The sequence below is a fragment of the Styela clava genome, chromosome 11 (genome assembly GCF_964204865.1).
Source record: "Styela clava chromosome 11, kaStyClav1.hap1.2, whole genome shotgun sequence".
Taxonomy (NCBI): domain Eukaryota; kingdom Metazoa; phylum Chordata; class Ascidiacea; order Stolidobranchia; family Styelidae; genus Styela; species Styela clava.
In genome coordinates, this window is record NC_135260.1 from 10,799,894 (window position 1) to 10,817,230 (window position 17,337).

The window sequence follows — 17,337 nt, forward strand, 5'->3', positions numbered from 1 at the left end:
GTAGTCACCGTAGTGGTTTATAGACTGGTCGTTCTCGTCCGATTCAACATTGCTGCTTATGTATACGCGGGGCCAATTCACATTAATTTGGTTGTTTTTGTCGTTTTACGCCAGATAAGATAATCATATCTTTGAGGATATCCAGATGTCTCTAATTACCTCAAGATAATATTCATCGTGTCTGAACAACATGCATGCGTGAAATAGTTGTAAGCGCGCACCACAGACTATTTTAGTCTGAACGTTTCGAGGCTCTCGGTGTGTAATAATTTGGGTAGGCTATACGCTAACCCAGTTTTACAAACCATGGTATCTCCTTACGTACTACTATTTGTAATTGCTTGTCTGTAATCTTGTTCAAAACATACGAATGAGCCACAAGAAAACTTATAGGCAATAAGTTTCGTTTCAACTCGAATTTCCAGGGTTAAAGTGTCATATTAATTTATACTACTTCCCCTGAGAATAGACGTACTCGGTTACCAAACACACACTTGCGTAGCGGTTTTGCTGCATAAAATTGACAAAGACCGATACTTCAGGTTGAGGTAACGATTCAAAGAACGTGAAATCATGCATCAATGATTTTGATAGAGGAGAATGATTAATGAAGATCAGTAGTTACCAGGATGACAGGAAAGCTCGCTTGCGATATATATATATATATATATAAAAGCGCAGAAAAGGCTATTGGAAATGTTATTATTGTCAATGTTAAATATGATGTTTCTATTATTTATCCATTATAAATAAGTCAGTCAAATTTTCCGAACATGCGATAGATAGTAAGATTGATATATATTATATAAATTACGCGTAGATTATTGCGTATCCTGAGTAATGTTCTTGCTAAAGTGGCAAGTAAAATTAGGGCCAGATCAACTCTATTATTATAGGGAACTATAACATACTCATCCTTGAAAATGTTTTCGAAATGGGTATATGCATACTTTGAACATAAGTTGAACAGGGAAATCCTTGAATATTATTAGTGTTTTGGAATTGATATGAAATATGTTTTGATTTGAAGGTAGTGAGGTCTTAACAGAGTAACAATACTATCATTAATACGTAATAATGGACTACTATTATGAAGACGACTCGGACGAGCGTTCGACTACATCCACACAAATCAGCCAAACTGGCGAAAACTATTCTTATGACAGCCAACGATCAGTTCCAAAGTCACCAAGGTAAGAAGATCAACTCAAAGCATCATAGCTGATATAGCCATACAAACTGTATTGTGTTATTTTTTAATATATATATATTATAGATTTCAAGCCCTTGGAAATTCAAGCAGGCGCAGTAGCGGGAATATCTCAAATTCTTATCACCCATCACCATATGGATGGCAGCCTCCGAACATGAGCAGACAACAAAGCAATACAAGCGAATTAGAATCTCTTCCCAGGTAATGAGTTCTTGTTAGTGTCATCATACCGTAACTAGAAACTACATTGTGGTATTAAAATACCCTTGTTATCAGAAATATTTGATACAAAGTTGGAAAAAAGTACCTAATGATTATAGGCGACTAAGGCTTGAAATTGCCATTATGGTTTGGGTTTGATAATTATCCCTGATTAATGTACCATAACCATAGAGAGGTGGTGGTCTGCATGTGTGACCCCCAGAACCAGTGAATGAACCAAGATCTCTAAGCTGTGATGACAAATTGGGTGGATCGACTCAATTTCAAAACTCTATCGCTGGGACATTCCAACCCACAAAAATTATTATTACAAAAAAGTACGCAATGTAGAAAAGCATGCAATATTTACCAATTTGAATGAATCCTTTCTGTAGTCATAGTGTAGTTTAATTTCTGTGTTTTCCCCAGAACTTTCGAACTTTTGAGAATAACAGTTTGGGTATTTTGCTCGACAATAGAGATAAGTCGTGAAATTCTTATTCGATATATCATGACCCCATTACCAAATATAAAACATTATTGATAAATGAAATTCGTTGCTGTTTAGATAAGTTAGAATAGAGGTATATCGGTATTTTTTTAGAAAACAAAGGCATTATTAGGGCTTAAACTTTGTAAATTAGTTTGAAGTAGCGTATTTTGTTTTAGGTTAAAGGATTAAGAGATTTCATATTTATGCAAATTTATTCATTCGACTGTATTTAATTTTTGACCCTTTTAGAATGTAAATATATATTTGGAACCAGAAACTTGATTAAAAAATTGAACGAATATAATATTAAACTGTTTTAATTTAACTCAAGCCTTCAAATTTTGAAAACGACTTGAATGAATAAAAGTTCAAAATGTCAAGGCTTGAGGCTCCTATAGGCTTCGGTCTACCTTGCCAAATGATAAACCCGGGCCTAATTGCCAGTATATATATCTGTTTGCAGCGATTTCGGAACAGAATTTTCAGACGGATTCATATATGTTAACCCAGGTGAGTGTTATGATTCAATTGTGCAATAACTGCTCTTGAAACCAAGGACCCCATAAATAAAGTCTGAAATAAGTAATATTAGGAATAAATAATCGAATTGAAGATGTTTCTCCCCTTTGAGGAAGGAGTCGCACGCGTGTCATAATTTTGGTCCAAACTGCTGCTGCCATCGGATGACTTATACGTGTTGACATATTATACGAACGTTTGTATAGTTAATTGAAGTTCAATGGTAATTACGCTACACATGCAAAAGGTCTTGTCACTCCATTACTCATACACCAGAACAGAATTGGTGCTGCATTTCGCACTTTTACTGAAATTAACGTTGTTTTAATTACTTTTAACTCGATTCGTCTTTGCTGATTCAATTAAACTATTACTAGAATGAAATTGGACGGTCATCGGTAGTCATTGTCACCTTTTTGGAACATCAATGCTTCGCGTTAACTAGCCTTGGCTTTTAAATAGCCAAGATTTGTAGATCGTCTTCATTATATAGAATGGATTCATTGAAACAGTTGGAGGTATTCAGCCAGTGCTAAAGCAATATGATACATATTACATGAAGTGTTTATATTTCAGCGTATAGTATAGACTAGAAATTTGAAAAATAGTATTTACTTCACCGCATTCGTTAAACTTTATTGTAACTGCCTTTTCATAATGTGGCAACATAGAATCATATATTGGAACCGGTAACTTGAATTATCCACAGTGAATTTCATTATTGTACCTAAGCTTGTCTCGGTCGAGATTATGGTAGTATCTTTTGAGCCATATGTTCTATATTTAGATGACAGGCGCAGGCAACAGTAACCGCAGTCCAGGAGCAATCGATAATCTATCATCGCGTAATTTGGTTGTTAGTCCGTGATTCATTATATTCGTAATGATTGTTGATTTGATGGTATGTGTTTTAGCGAGGCTCAAACCCTCCTTCGTGTTTGACCCATGAGAGGAATTGATCAATTGACATACGGTAACGTAACACAAAGCGCTAAACAACAATTTCTGCTCAATCAGGACTAATAGTGAGACTGCGTAGATGTATATCATTTCTGTAAATAGCGAATTTAAATTGACTCAACACCTGTCGATTAATGTTAGACATACCATTTTGATGCCAATGCTATAAACGATTTGTGATTCAACAAACAGCAAAAGTAGATGAAAACAATCCTCTGTTCCACGTTATGAATGAAATATTGGAGAAAACAACATAATTCATATGATATATTTGCAGCAAACTTTATCTCCTATTTCTATGCAAAAATAAATCCGAGTATACCGTTGAAATTGCTGTTAAAATGAATGAATACACACAAGTTGCCATCTGACGTTGTAATATTTGATCTATAATATGATCATGCATGGGCCGTCATATACCGAAAAATAATTCGGAATATTTAGTGTTTATAGTTTAAATACTTGAAGGCAGACACAGCTGCTATAAACCCTAAGTTTTCTCTTGGGAGCAATTATTAGTGGCTTCCGAAATGACGGTGCATTGATGCTTCATTTTGTATTCCGATTTAAAAAATGATTACTGAAAAAGATAATGTAGGAAAATGAGGGATTTCTGACTCGAAAAAGGTTTTAAAGTCGGTTCTTATTAAATTCATTTAATCAGAATATTTTAGCTTTATGCAGTACATTAGGGTCAAGGGTCAGTGTAGCATTTTTTGTAAATCTTGAGTGAGATGCATTTGGCGCTGATAGGTTATTCCTATCCCACTTTCGAGATTTCACATTGCAGCGTATATGCCGCTCATATTTATCTTAGGTCATAGATACGTTGCAATTTATATATATACTAGTTTAATATATGATGCTGAAATACAGATTCATGAATGGAAACAAATAAACTAAATGTGAGAATGGAGCAAACTTTAACTGATAGAGATATTTACGCCAAATGAAGCCGAATAAGGCATTTTAAGTCAATTTATCGCCACTATAAAATTTGTGTCTCGTTGCATCACTGATCAAAATAGTAAAAGTATTCCAATCTCCTTTAATTGGTTCCGAGATTGTGTTTTATTTAATATACAATCAATGCGATAAGCAGTAGAAATTTTTTAAATTCTCATAACTGATCATATTGCATTTCAGACCTGACCTATAGTAAAGTAGAAAAGACTGTCCCAGAAAACTTAGATAATAAAGGAGTACAAGCAAAAGACGTTTGTCGACAAATATCCAAGTTGCTCAGAGACAAAGATTCCCCTTCAAGGGGATCTCGGATGTTCCAGAAAAGACGAAAAAGAGCGCATAAGTTCACTACTGTGGGATACGGAACACAACCGCCTGACGAAAACCAGGCACAGGTATGCAAGACTAATCTATAAATATTTAATCGCACCTGAGCAGCTCAATCCCTATATTTGACGTTATCATTTATACCTAAACAGAAAAATCACTATTTAATATAGAGGAGAAATACTTGAATATTTGGACACCAACCTCAATAAAATGGCCACCGCAGCAAAACATTAACATCAACCTCAATAAGAACAATGTAGTAAAAAATCCACAGGATCACTTTATATCCAATAAAATGAGACACTCAACACCATTATCATTATTCAATGTAGTACAAACATTGTTATACCAATTCTTATTTTCTTAGGTAGTGTATAACGACGATACTTCATCATCTGAAGAACTATCAAGATTAGATTATACAACAGACGACGAAGAGATAGCAGCGTATGATAAACCAGGCGTGCACAACGTACTGACGTCAAGCACACACTTAAATCCTTCAGACCAGGTAAGCTGAAACCCTTTTTAAATTTTAGTTAGACCTAACAAATAGTAATCAACAATCCAAAAATTTTCCACGTCGGCGTAATTAATAGGGCAAGGGTGTATAAACTACAGAACGTAGACGCTCGCATAAGCTAACCAGTGCTCACTCCCGCTTCTGGATCCGAACTAGGCCAGTTACAATCAACCATTGGTATCTAACGAAAAAGCTCTCCAGACTCACTCTGTTTTCGAAGTTATCCCAGTTATAAAAGCGCGAGATTTCATCTATCTCAGTCGGTTGCTTTGGTGGAGGAATTGATAGTAAGCCAAGCACGTCAGTGAATCGGAGACAAATATGACAAAGTAGAGTTGAGAAAAAAGTAAGAATTTGTGTCTCCCAACAAAATACGTAAAATAGCACAGGTTGAATATTGAGTGTGGGGGTGGGGGGCATTCCCCCCAAACCTAATGTAGCTTCATATGATCTGCCATCTTCTATCTATTTATCTTTTATTCGACTTCAATTTTTCATACAGCTTATTCAAAAGCAATTACGAAATCTAGCTATGGACGCCAGTGGAATGCGTGGAAAGGGTGCAAAAATATTTGCTAAGCGACAACAGCGCATGGAAAATTACGTCATCACGGATGAGAATAGAAAGCAAGTTCGAAACCGAAGTGCATCAACCGATAGAGAGCTTCCGCCTAGAGCACCAAGAGATTATTCCCAGGGAAGCTACGTCAGACCAAGTTCTTCTATTGCAATCACCCCCAAACCAATGTACAATAAAGTACCTGTCAACTTTAATCGTGGCCAATCGGGGTATTCTACAGATGTAGAAGATGATCATAGAAGTTTTTCTAAACCCCAGGTAAACTATTTTAGTGACTGCGAGGGTATAGTTCCTGAAAGACAAAGCCGGTCAAGACGCACCCGACCGATCAACCGCAGAGCATGGGAAGACGATAATAGCCAGGAGAGTGATTATTCATTGAATAATGTATACACTGCTCAATCTATGAATAACAGCATTCAAAGGCCACCAAATCCAGGCTATGTCAGCGGCGTAGAAGAATCTCAATCAAGGTCGCCATTCAGAAGAGTACTTCCCCCTGGAAGATCCCCACTTATGTCTCCCAGTAGGGGTAGTCGAGAGTCATCTTTGACTAGAAATTGCAGCCTCTCGCCCGCAAGACCGGAGCTTTCAGTCGAAGAATCTCCTACACCAAGAAGAAATTGGTCACGTGTGACATTCAATCCTAGAAAAATTACAAGCCAGCCCGTCCCAACACCATCATCAGGTATATTGAATAGGCTGAGATTGTCCTGTATAAAATATGTGTTGCACAATAATGCGTGAATCAATGGCCATTTTAATATCATTTCTATATTAAATATTGCTTCCTGTGCAAATCTTTAAAAAGTAATCTTGCCTCCTCAATGAACGTTTGAATTGTGGTTTTTCTCGGAGTTATCAAATCTACAAATTATAAGGTTATATTATGCTGAATACTGTTTGTAATGATAGCCTAAAAATCAGTGTATTTTATAAGTATAAATATTCTTCTCATTAGCGTTTCTGATTCTAGAGACGGCTAAATGTATTCTAATCCTCCTTATATTGTAGATTATATCATATTAGCGTTAAATATTTTTGAGATTCAGAATCCATAATTATATTTTATATTCATTTTCAGTTGTCGACTATCCGTGTAATCGTACTCACGCTGCACAAAGTAAGCCTCTAATTGCTAAAAATCTTGTTTCGAGAGCACCGTCTAACTCTCCACAAAGGCAACATCCTACTCAGACCGCAACATATAGCAGACCACCAATGCCAAAGACTACTCCACAAGCTGCCCTTCCCATACCTCAGCCTCCTAGAGTACCAATGCAACAACAACCCAGAGTAAGCCAGAAACCGTTGGCTGCAAATCCGAACAACGCAACCGCGTCTTCTAGTAAAAATAACTTGAATCCGACTGCATACAAGCCAAGTTCAGCAGTTTCGTTGCTCGAAAAACCAATGGCCCGTAAAATCAAAACAACGGCGCATTTGACCCCAAATAAATTTGCTGATGATGTGCCTCCTAGTGACAACGATTTTATAGGAAATACAGAAATAAATTTATCAGATATTGTCTCTTCGATTAAAAATGAAATGCCCGAAGCATCAGAAAATAATCCCGAAAAGGATTCATTCGAGGAACAAGACAATGCTGCGCCAACTAATGGGGTAAAAGAAGAAGATAATGTTAGAGGGAGTTCCCCCGCCAGCGTGTTGTCGTATGTGAGCTCTAACTCGAATTCATCAACGTTCACATCAATGCTTCCTTCTAGATGTTTGACGCCACCTGCTCGCCCTTTCACGCCAAATGGATCCAGATCTGTCAAAGTTGTTTCAAAAAATTCTACATTGGAAAAACCTGCTTCTATTGTCACCCATAACACCGGTTCCGTTGGTACTGTAACAACAGAAGCGCCGATCAAGGCACCTCTTGTGTCTAGCTCGTTTGTGAAACAAAAAGAGGATCAACCACCTAAAGGGGATAAAATATCTGCTTGCATGAAGGTTCTGGATCCATCAAAAATGTTATTTAAACCAAAACCACCCGTGCAATACCAACCCTCCCCTACATTGAATGCTATACTTCAAAGCGAAAGCGAAAAGTCGTACGGGAATATGAAAACACCTCCAATGTCATACGAGTACCCATGCAAGAAAGTGACGTAAGAATAAAATATTTTACAAGTCATCTGTTTTAAATTACATCGCAATGAAATTTTAAAGTAGTTTTGTAAACGTATAGTATCTCGATTTAAACAATATCACGTAGACATGAGCGTGAAATGTAAATATTATTTTTATTTCAGTGAAGTTGAATCGCCTCTGCCCGTTCCAAAACCAGCAACGAAACAACAGTCGGCATTTTCTTACCACCCTCCCCCGTCGCCGTCAACAAAAAAACGGTATTCACCTCCTGGTCAAGAAGCTCTACCCCTTGGAATGATCGCGGAAGGTTTGTAACAGCATAATATCTTAGATATTTTGTTTCTTCTTCCCGTGTACAATCTATATATATACAAGAGTCTGATCAACTCTTTTCTACTATTAAGTTACCATATTTCAAACGGTGTGCAATTTGTTTCAGGTTTACTCGGAACAAGGTTTCATGCCCGTAGTTATAATTTCCCTTTTCAACCTACTAAACCCCTTACTCCACTTTACTTGGAAGAGTGGGCTATGATATTAGTAATGTCATTTTTTATTAATAAGGACAACATCCGTCCTTTCAGACACCGCAGTACAGTCAACTTGAACACCACGTACTGCAAAATAAAAAATAAGCCGTTAATCCTAAAGCATCTTTTTATTTAATATTGAATTTATTTAAACGGCTGATTTATGTGGCAAAAAAAACTACAGCCACTTTCACAGCTCATATAATACTTCCACTGTCTGTAACTTGGCGTAACGGTCATGCAATGAGCTGTATGTAATCTTTCTGAGCTGATACTATTTTGTTTTATGCAGGAATGAAAGGGAAGGGTGCAAAAATGTTTGAAAAGCAGTTGAAACGCATGCAACAATACACCAAAGAAACAACGCATGACGATTTTCCGGAGCTGTCAAGTCCACAGCCAAACGAATCTGCAAATTCTCCGACACCCAGTGGCCGTTTTACGTACCAACCTTTACGAATGGCGGGATTTTCACCAACAGGAAAAAAACTGGAGCCCGGAAAAGAAGTCAAAAATGGTATGAGAGATGTCATGGGTGAATTCAAAAATGGTTCAAAACCAGGCAAGGCGGTACGTATCTTTCTATCACATAACTCATCATATCAACCCAGTCAAAAGTTATCATGACTGTATTTTTTAATCATCCAGAAACGCCCAAGTGAAACAAAAAAGAAAGGAAGAGATCCGTTATATTATCAACAGCAGTTATTTTACCGACCACCATCTGCGGATGACTTTGTCGAACCACCCCCAGAAGTTATGGAGTCTCAATCTGATGCATCATCAGTTACGTCATCTAAAACAAATACCTCATCGCTATCATCGTTCAACACAGATCGGACTTCTACTGATGCGCTTCTCACGCCACAGCAGCACGACAATACCATCTTATCATCTCCAACTGCTTCTACGTCGTCATTGAGTGGTAACATACGTTCAACAAATTCCTCCTCTTCAATTTCATCACAAAAGTCAGTTGGACCAAAAACAGCGCCAAAACCTTCAAGGGCTCTTATAACACGTCAACTGTCAAAGCCTAACAGTCCTCCGCCATCCGATCTAGTAGTGTCAACTTCTCCTACGCCAGAAATACAGACGTTTATACCTACGTCACCTGCAAAAACTGATGAAGATAGTGCTTTCGTTTTCCAAGGAACTGAAGGTAACTGATTTATTCCAAACTATTAAAATTGATTTTGGGTTTTGAACGAGTGTGCTAGGGTTAGGATTTGCACGCTGGTGAGGAAATGTTTTCGCCAATGGTTGAAGATCTCGCCTTACTATTTTCTCCCATTGGTGGTAATGGTATAGCGACACCTAGGTCCGGGTCGCGTCGAATATTGATTGGTCGATTGATGTGTTGACGCGTTTCGATTTTGGGGGCGTTTATTAGATTGCCACTCGACCAACCAACGATCGACGCGAGCCGGACCTAGGTGTTGCTATAACGGTATAAACTTCACCAGAAACTTTTTTATGAAGTGCAGTAGATATACTGGTGGAAGTTACGAGTAATAAACTGATCAATTTCAGAAAAAGACCTGAAATGCATTGAAAATCTGATTGAAAGAATGCCGGACGATCATCGATGCGACGGTAGTATCGTGGATGAAACTAGATCAAGACGACGAGTCTTGTCAATTGATCAAACAAATGGACATTCTAACGACACGGAACAATCTCTTGGCTATGCTCCTGAGTTCCAGCCACCATCTTATGACGATGTAATATCATCTGCAGGGGAACCAGAAGTGAAAAGATCTGGTGGATTTGCAGTATCAAAGCCCAAATTTAACATAAAGAAAAGCGGTGTCCCGGTACAAATGTGGAAACCAGGACAATGAGACAAAAAATGACTAACCTGTTACAATGGTTTTGCCAAAGTAAAATGTGAAGATTTGAAAACTTTGAGCAGAAATATAGCAATTACCACTTCGTATTTTACTGTGTGAATTCGCAATTCGTTGACTTTTCACAAACTAACGGGCAAGCTTATGCATGCAAATTTCTTTACATACTTGCTTTATATTTGCTTGAAATAGATTCTACTGCAAAAAATATTTCACTGCAACTTTTATTTTGTTCTAAGATAATCCTATTATCACTTCAAAGTGTTTTGTATTATTGCGGAAATGTAATCCTAAAATAGAAGATTGTTTTAAGTTTATGGTTTGCGTTTGACCATAATGGGTAATACTGTCGAAAAGTTAAACAAATGTACTTGTATTCATGTTACACCATTTTTCTAACCTTAATTTGCTTTATCATTTTCCTTTTAAACTTATATTTCTCCCCAAGTTAAGTAACATTTTACTGGTATCAAGTGCATTATCTCTGTATTCTTTCTCTGTACGTTTTTAATACTTTTGCCTGGTAAAATTACCTTTAATTTATATAACTGTCAATAGTAATTGTTACAACAAAATTACGTTGAATCATCTCAAAAATCAGTTCAAACCATGTTGCTTTTAAATTGTCAATCCATGGCTTTTTGATATAACATAGCGAGCATTTACAGCAGAAGACTGATTTTTTGTGTGATTAGGATTATTTTATAATACAAATGTCGTGAAAAGTACGGTAGCTTTTTGTACTCCTTTGTCGAACTTGGAGATATGATATTTCCATTTTTGATTTTGCTACATTTATAAGCATAGTCATTTTCATAACTTTTGTAAAAAATATGAACTTGTAATTATCTATTTATTTGCATGATCAAACATGATGAAAATTTGTAACACAAGCTTTTGAAATGAGGTCAGATTGGGGATGCTGAATTAGGAATTGTAACGAATGAAGAAGCATTGATTTCTGTCTTGCACCGCGTTGCCGGAAAACCGATACCACAAACGATACGGCAAACGCATATTCAACTCATACACATCCGTATAGTAGAGCTTCATATTTCAGCGAATCTCGTGCTTAGCGAAAGTGTGAAGCCTATTTATGTGTCATGACATGAAAATAAGTTTATTTCGACTCCATACTCGAATAATACACGATAAAATAATTGATAAAAAAGAATAAACAAAACTGATTGCAGAATCGGGAGAGCAAACAAAACCTTTTGGTAAGGTTCAAAACGTATAGATTTTAGATTGAAGGGTGTTGTCAAAATAAGTGATACGTGTTTGCTCACCCAAAAGTATCGAATTAATTAAAATATGTAAATCCTAACACATACATACAATCGCGGAGACATAATAAATTAGAAAAGAACGAAAAAGAAACATAATATATATATATTACTCCACTGCAGATGGAAGTGGACTAAATACTGCGAAAAAGCGTTTCTCGAAGCCAAAAAGCTTATGACCTCGAGCACTGTATTAACTCATTATGATCCTTCATTAACTTTAAAACTGGCATGTGATGCTTCACAGTATGGTCTCGGGGCGGTAATGTCTCATGTAATGAAAGATGGTTCCGAACGTCCCATAGCTTTTGCTTCAAAATCGCTTACCGAGACACAAAGGAAATATTCACAAATAGAAAAAGAGGCCTTTGCAATTATTTGGGGAGTCAAAAAGTTCTATTGTTACGTATGTGGAAGGAAATTTACTCTAGTTACCGATCACCGTCCTCTAACGTCTATTTTCCATCCAAACAGAGGGATCCCTGTTACAACAGCTGCAAGGTTACAAAGATATGCTTTGTTTCTAGCAGGTTTCGACTATGAAATTGAATTCAAACCAACGGCAAAACACTGTAACGCAGATGGGTTATCTAGAACATAGGTTCTCAAAGTGCTCCGTACGGAGCCCCAGGGCTCCGCGAGAGAAACCTAGGGGCTCCGCGAGATATTCGATCAAAATACGGACTTGGTTGTTCTGTAACTGTTAATAAGCAAAAACACCAATGATAAAATTTGACGACAGTAGAGTTGAAATATGGCAACGAGGTGGTAATTCAAATTTGACAGTATCTGGAAGCAGAAGCGTAGTCAGGATTTTTAAAAGGGAGGGTAGAAGGTTCAAAATTGAAATTGGAAATTCCCGGGCAACATTATTCGCGATTAGGCCACTCGTTTCAAATAAACTTTTTCAGTGGATAACGAGTTTCCATCCATGGCCGATGCGAGCATTCAAAATGTTTTGGTCGTAGTAATTTAATTGTGTTCATCGTTGCCTTTGAGTCAGAAATAAGATCGGACCGAAAAATTCCATCCCGACACAGGACGTGGGTATCAAGCCCGACTGGATTTGCAGGCCCGAGACCGAAGCAAACCCGAAATTTTCATATTTTATTTAGGAGTTCTTTGAATTGTCATTGCAAGAGTTTAGTACAGTATGTTTCGTGTTGATAAGGCAACTTCTGTTTTTTGCAGACCACGGTCTCTCGTGGCCAAAACACGGTCGAAACGCCTCATTTAAAAGAAAAAGTCAGCGATAGAGAAGCCCGACCCGAACGTAATGATTGACATTTCAGGCCTGCCAACTATAAATAGATTGGAATCGTATTTTTGCTATCTTGGGATTCATCAAATTTGAGTTGTTTTCACATCTCAATGAATACAATTCACAATTGCGGAATCCTTGACCGATGCGCGCATGTTCAAATGTCTTGTTTATTGGTTCACTGTGTTCAATTCAACCTGCGGAAGAGTTGACTTACGACAATATAAAATCATTATCACCCACAATTAATTACCACGCCAATTCGCGGACCTCAAAGGAGAAACAATAAAGTCAAGTAAACGGAAAAAGGAAACATGAAAATTTATTTTGTTTTCAATAACAAATTATTTGATATAATCTTTATAATTATCTTGTATATCGTCACATATCGAAAAAAGTCGCATTTTGCTCTGTCGGTAGTTTCAGAATGGATAAAAAGGTACATCGGGCGCACAATTATTGGATTGATTTCAGTAACTACGGTACAACACCCATTGATAACCTAACATAACACCAAAGTTTGTGATCCACAATGTCTAGAAAAGCGTTTTTAATCTGTCGCGAGTCCGCTAAAACAAAAATTATCATGTTTTCTTCCGTGTTAGTATTTTATCTTTTCAATCAAGAAATTTGGGTTGCTGATTCACCTCCTTATTAATTATTTTTAGCATCTCGTCGCTGATGAGTATAAAGTATTAACTTGTTTTCCATACTGAACTCACAATTACGCACAGAGACAAAAACGTAATTATCGTATTCGCGGAACAAGCAAGAAAAATGTGTGATTAAGGGAGAATAAACACCCACATATAGATGTTAGGGTCTAACTAAAAAACACGCATCGCTACGAAAACAATCGGTGATTGCAGCAAAATGCAATCGCGCATGTTATGAGCGACTTCTTCATTCTTCCAAAATATCAAAAGGGAGTTCATTAATATGTGTGTCAAATTTACAGGCCTAATATATATAATTTATCCGTGCAATTTAGATTAAAGAGTTTTAGCATTTAAATTAGGTAAAGTAATTTTAACTTACTCAGGAATATTAATCAGTAAATATCAACATGTGTTTTTTGTCTGCTTTATTTTCAAAATTTATTTGTGGGGCTCCGTGAAGAATAGTCAACCTCTTCAAGGGCTCCGTAACATCAAAAGTTTGAGAACCACTGATCTAGAATGCCGCTTCAAACACAAGAGAGCGAAACTGAAGACGATATTACCGATGCTACAGTAAACAGCTCTGCCATTTGTGACTCTCTGCCGATAACGTGCAAACAGGTTAGAAATCAAACTTGTTGTGACGCTGATTTAATGGAAGTATATGACTCTGTAATGAAAGGGTGGTCGTTGTTCCAGTCACAAAAACCCAGTATCAAGCCCTACTATTTTCATAAACGTGAAATAACGGCACATGATGGTTGTTTGATGTGGGGTTCGAGAGTAATCATACCAAATTCTCTGAGATCACGTTTGTTAAAAGAATTGCATGATGGTCATGTTGGAATTGTGAAAATGAAATCTTTGGCTCGAAGTTATTTCTGGTGGCCAGGATTAGACAAAGACATAGAAAATATGATTAAAAATTGCAATGACTGCCAAATGCAGCAAAATGAACCTTTGAAAGCTCCTCTACACCACTGGGAGTGGCCCCAAGCACCATGGATCCGAGTCCATGTAGATTTTGCCGGGCCATTCAAGGGGGCGATGTTTTTAATAGTAGTAGATGCATATTCAAAATGGCCGGAAGTTATTAAAATGTCGTCAACTAACGCCAATAGTACTATCCGTGTCATAAGAAGTCTTTTTGCTAGATATGGTTTACCGGAATATCTTGTGAGTGACAATGGGCCTCAATTTTCTTCACATGAATTTGCGAACTTTTTAAAAGCAAATGGCATCAAGCATAAGAAATCTGCACCTTATCATCCAGCATCTAACGGCGCTGCCAAACGATTTGTACAAACGTTCAAGCGCGCTATGCGCTCAGTTAATGATGCCAACAAATTCGACTTACATTTGGATGATTTTTTACTGGGGTATCGAAATACTCCTCATTGCACAACGGGTGAGGCACCGTCTGTATTATTCTGTAAACGACGTCTTCGTACTATTTTGGACTTGATCAAACCTAACATTCGTAATCGTGTTGAGGAAAAACAATATACAGTGCGGACGAAGAGAAACAAAACTCTGCGATCATTTAACGTTGGTGGAACAGTCCTCGTTAGAGATTACCGTGGGAATTCGAATGGAAACGTGGTGAAATAACAAAAATAATAGGTCCACTGACTTATATGGTCAGTGTTGCTCCTAATGTTAGTTGGAAGAGGCATATAGACCAGATTATTAAATCTGACTTGAAGATCGAGCAAGAACATAGATATGAAGAGCAACTGCTTGAATCTGAAGATGATCATTTTGAACATGACGAGCCTGCAAGTAAGGATCTAGATGCAACAGACAGTGCAGTATCCAAAAGTCCAGTGCCGTCTCCAAACATAGAGTTATCACCACCGAACTCTCCCATCGATCAGACACCGGAAACAGACGAATCGCAGAATCCGACACCAACTCCAAAGTCGACAACAGACATGGAACGACGTTATCCACTTCGGCAGAGAAGGAGACCAGATAGATTTTAATTTTAAATTGTTTTGATGTAAAACTCTGGTTACTACGTCATTTTATATCATTGTCAGCTTTAAATCATGTTACTAACAATTCTTAGTTTTAGGAGGGAGGTGATGTGGTGTATTTATTACGTCATAAATCGCATGACTGCTCATGCGATTTACTTAACACGTTATGTCCTTGGCCGGAGTTCCCGGCCAGTCGATGGTTTGAGTTGGTCAATAAGGGGTGTTGCTACAACGTCTATACTCGTGTATTTCTGACAAATAAAGGGGACTTAAGAACACAACGGTAAAGCTTAAGCTTGTTGGGTGGGATTAAGATGTAGGTGCGATCACAATCATTACACAAAACAAAATCATAGTTATGCCAAATCATAGTCATGATATTTAGTAATCACGGAGTTTTCTAGGAGGTGCAACAGGTGAAGTTAATAAAAGCACTCTCTATTTCGTTTTTATAAAACAAAATTACTAATGTTGGAAAATCATAAGGCTTTAGTGATAATCTTGTTATTTTAGTAAGATTTTGCTTTTTTTTCAAATTACTAATATTAAACGAAGTCAAACCAGTTAATTTAGACTTTCTTGGAATTATAAACCATCATAACTTGTTTTTTCACTGGACACAATTAAGCTAAATAGCCCCAAGCTATTTCTCAAGGACTAACCTTTTTTTTATATAATTCATCTCATTTTTAGGACATTTTCGTGCATTGGTAGTTAGTATATGAGCTATTCAATATTCACTGATTATTTATGGTATCATAAAGTACCTTATCGTATTGTGTGGTATCGTGCAGCGATCATGTTGTACCGTGATCGTATGTTGGAAGCTGATAATAAAGACATTGTCTCGTTATGGCAGTGGTTCCAAACCACCGTGCCGTGGCACATTAGGGTGCCACGGAATGATTAATTATTGGTGTGCCGCGAAGAGATTTCATTTTTGAATTTATTTCAAGTGATTCCAATTTCCAAAAGACAGTTAAAAGTTAATATATCGACTAACAGGCGTGCATTTTGATTCAAAACTTAGAAAGAACATGAGAGTAAACTCCCTACCTATGTGAGCTAGTTTTTTTTTACCTAAACAATATTAAGATAAAAATGTGAAAGATCAAAAAACACAGAAGAAGAGTTAAGAGCATGTCTCTCTCACATTCGTCCACAAATTGAAGCAGTAGTAAAGAAGCACCAGGCACAACAGTCGCCCTGACATTCACCATTACTATTCTATACCTGTTACTATTAACAGGGTATGTTGTATTTACATGAATAATCCCGTATCTGATCTTCTTTGGTTTTTATTATTTTATGGCAATATGAGTAGAAAATGTTCATGATTTGTGATAGGTGTGAATGTTTAAAGAGCCCAGTGCCGCAATATAAAAAGCGAACCACTACGTTAAGTTAGGGTTTCTGAAAAAGTTTTTGGGAGATTGGTGAAAGTCTCTACCGTTGCTATTCGTCGTCGTTTAACGACAGACGATAAGCTGTCGTCTACCAGACAAGCCGACAAAAACAGTCAATTTATATAACTTTCTTACCGCTAAAAACCCTCCACAACTCACTAAATTGTTTTGAAATTTTATATACAATTGCCCTATTTGGCGTCTTTGACTTTGGCTTCACTGCATTTCCTTTGTACAGGAAGATACAGATCGATATCGAATATCCTGATGTCAACTACGAGCGGAGGAGTTTGTCTTCAATATGAGAGCCCAGTGCAAAAATTGCCAAATTGTGCGGACTGAGCTGTAGATTAATACCAAGTAGGCTACTATTCCAGTATGGTTAAGATTGTGTTTTCGAAATAGCAAAATGATAGTATTTCTACTACTAAGTTAATTTGGTAGATGGTTGTATTATCTGCGCTCTGTGATATAACAA

General features: G+C 37.1%; 1 protein-coding gene across 1 annotated transcript; it reads left to right on the top strand.

Moving 5' to 3' along the window:
• The first annotated feature begins 1,043 nt into the window (after positions 1-1,043).
• Positions 1,044-11,158, top strand: LOC120347741 (uncharacterized). The gene is made up of 11 exons (XM_039417812.2): positions 1,044-1,193; positions 1,277-1,414; positions 2,371-2,417; positions 4,533-4,747; positions 5,050-5,193; positions 5,708-6,473; positions 6,870-7,902; positions 8,047-8,192; positions 8,708-8,985; positions 9,064-9,577; positions 9,949-11,158. Exons 1-11 carry the CDS (start codon positions 1,078-1,080, stop codon positions 10,257-10,259), a joined length of 3,708 nt encoding a protein of 1,235 aa, XP_039273746.2. The 5' UTR covers positions 1,044-1,077; the 3' UTR covers positions 10,260-11,158.
• The last annotated feature ends 6,179 nt before the right edge of the window (positions 11,159-17,337 follow it).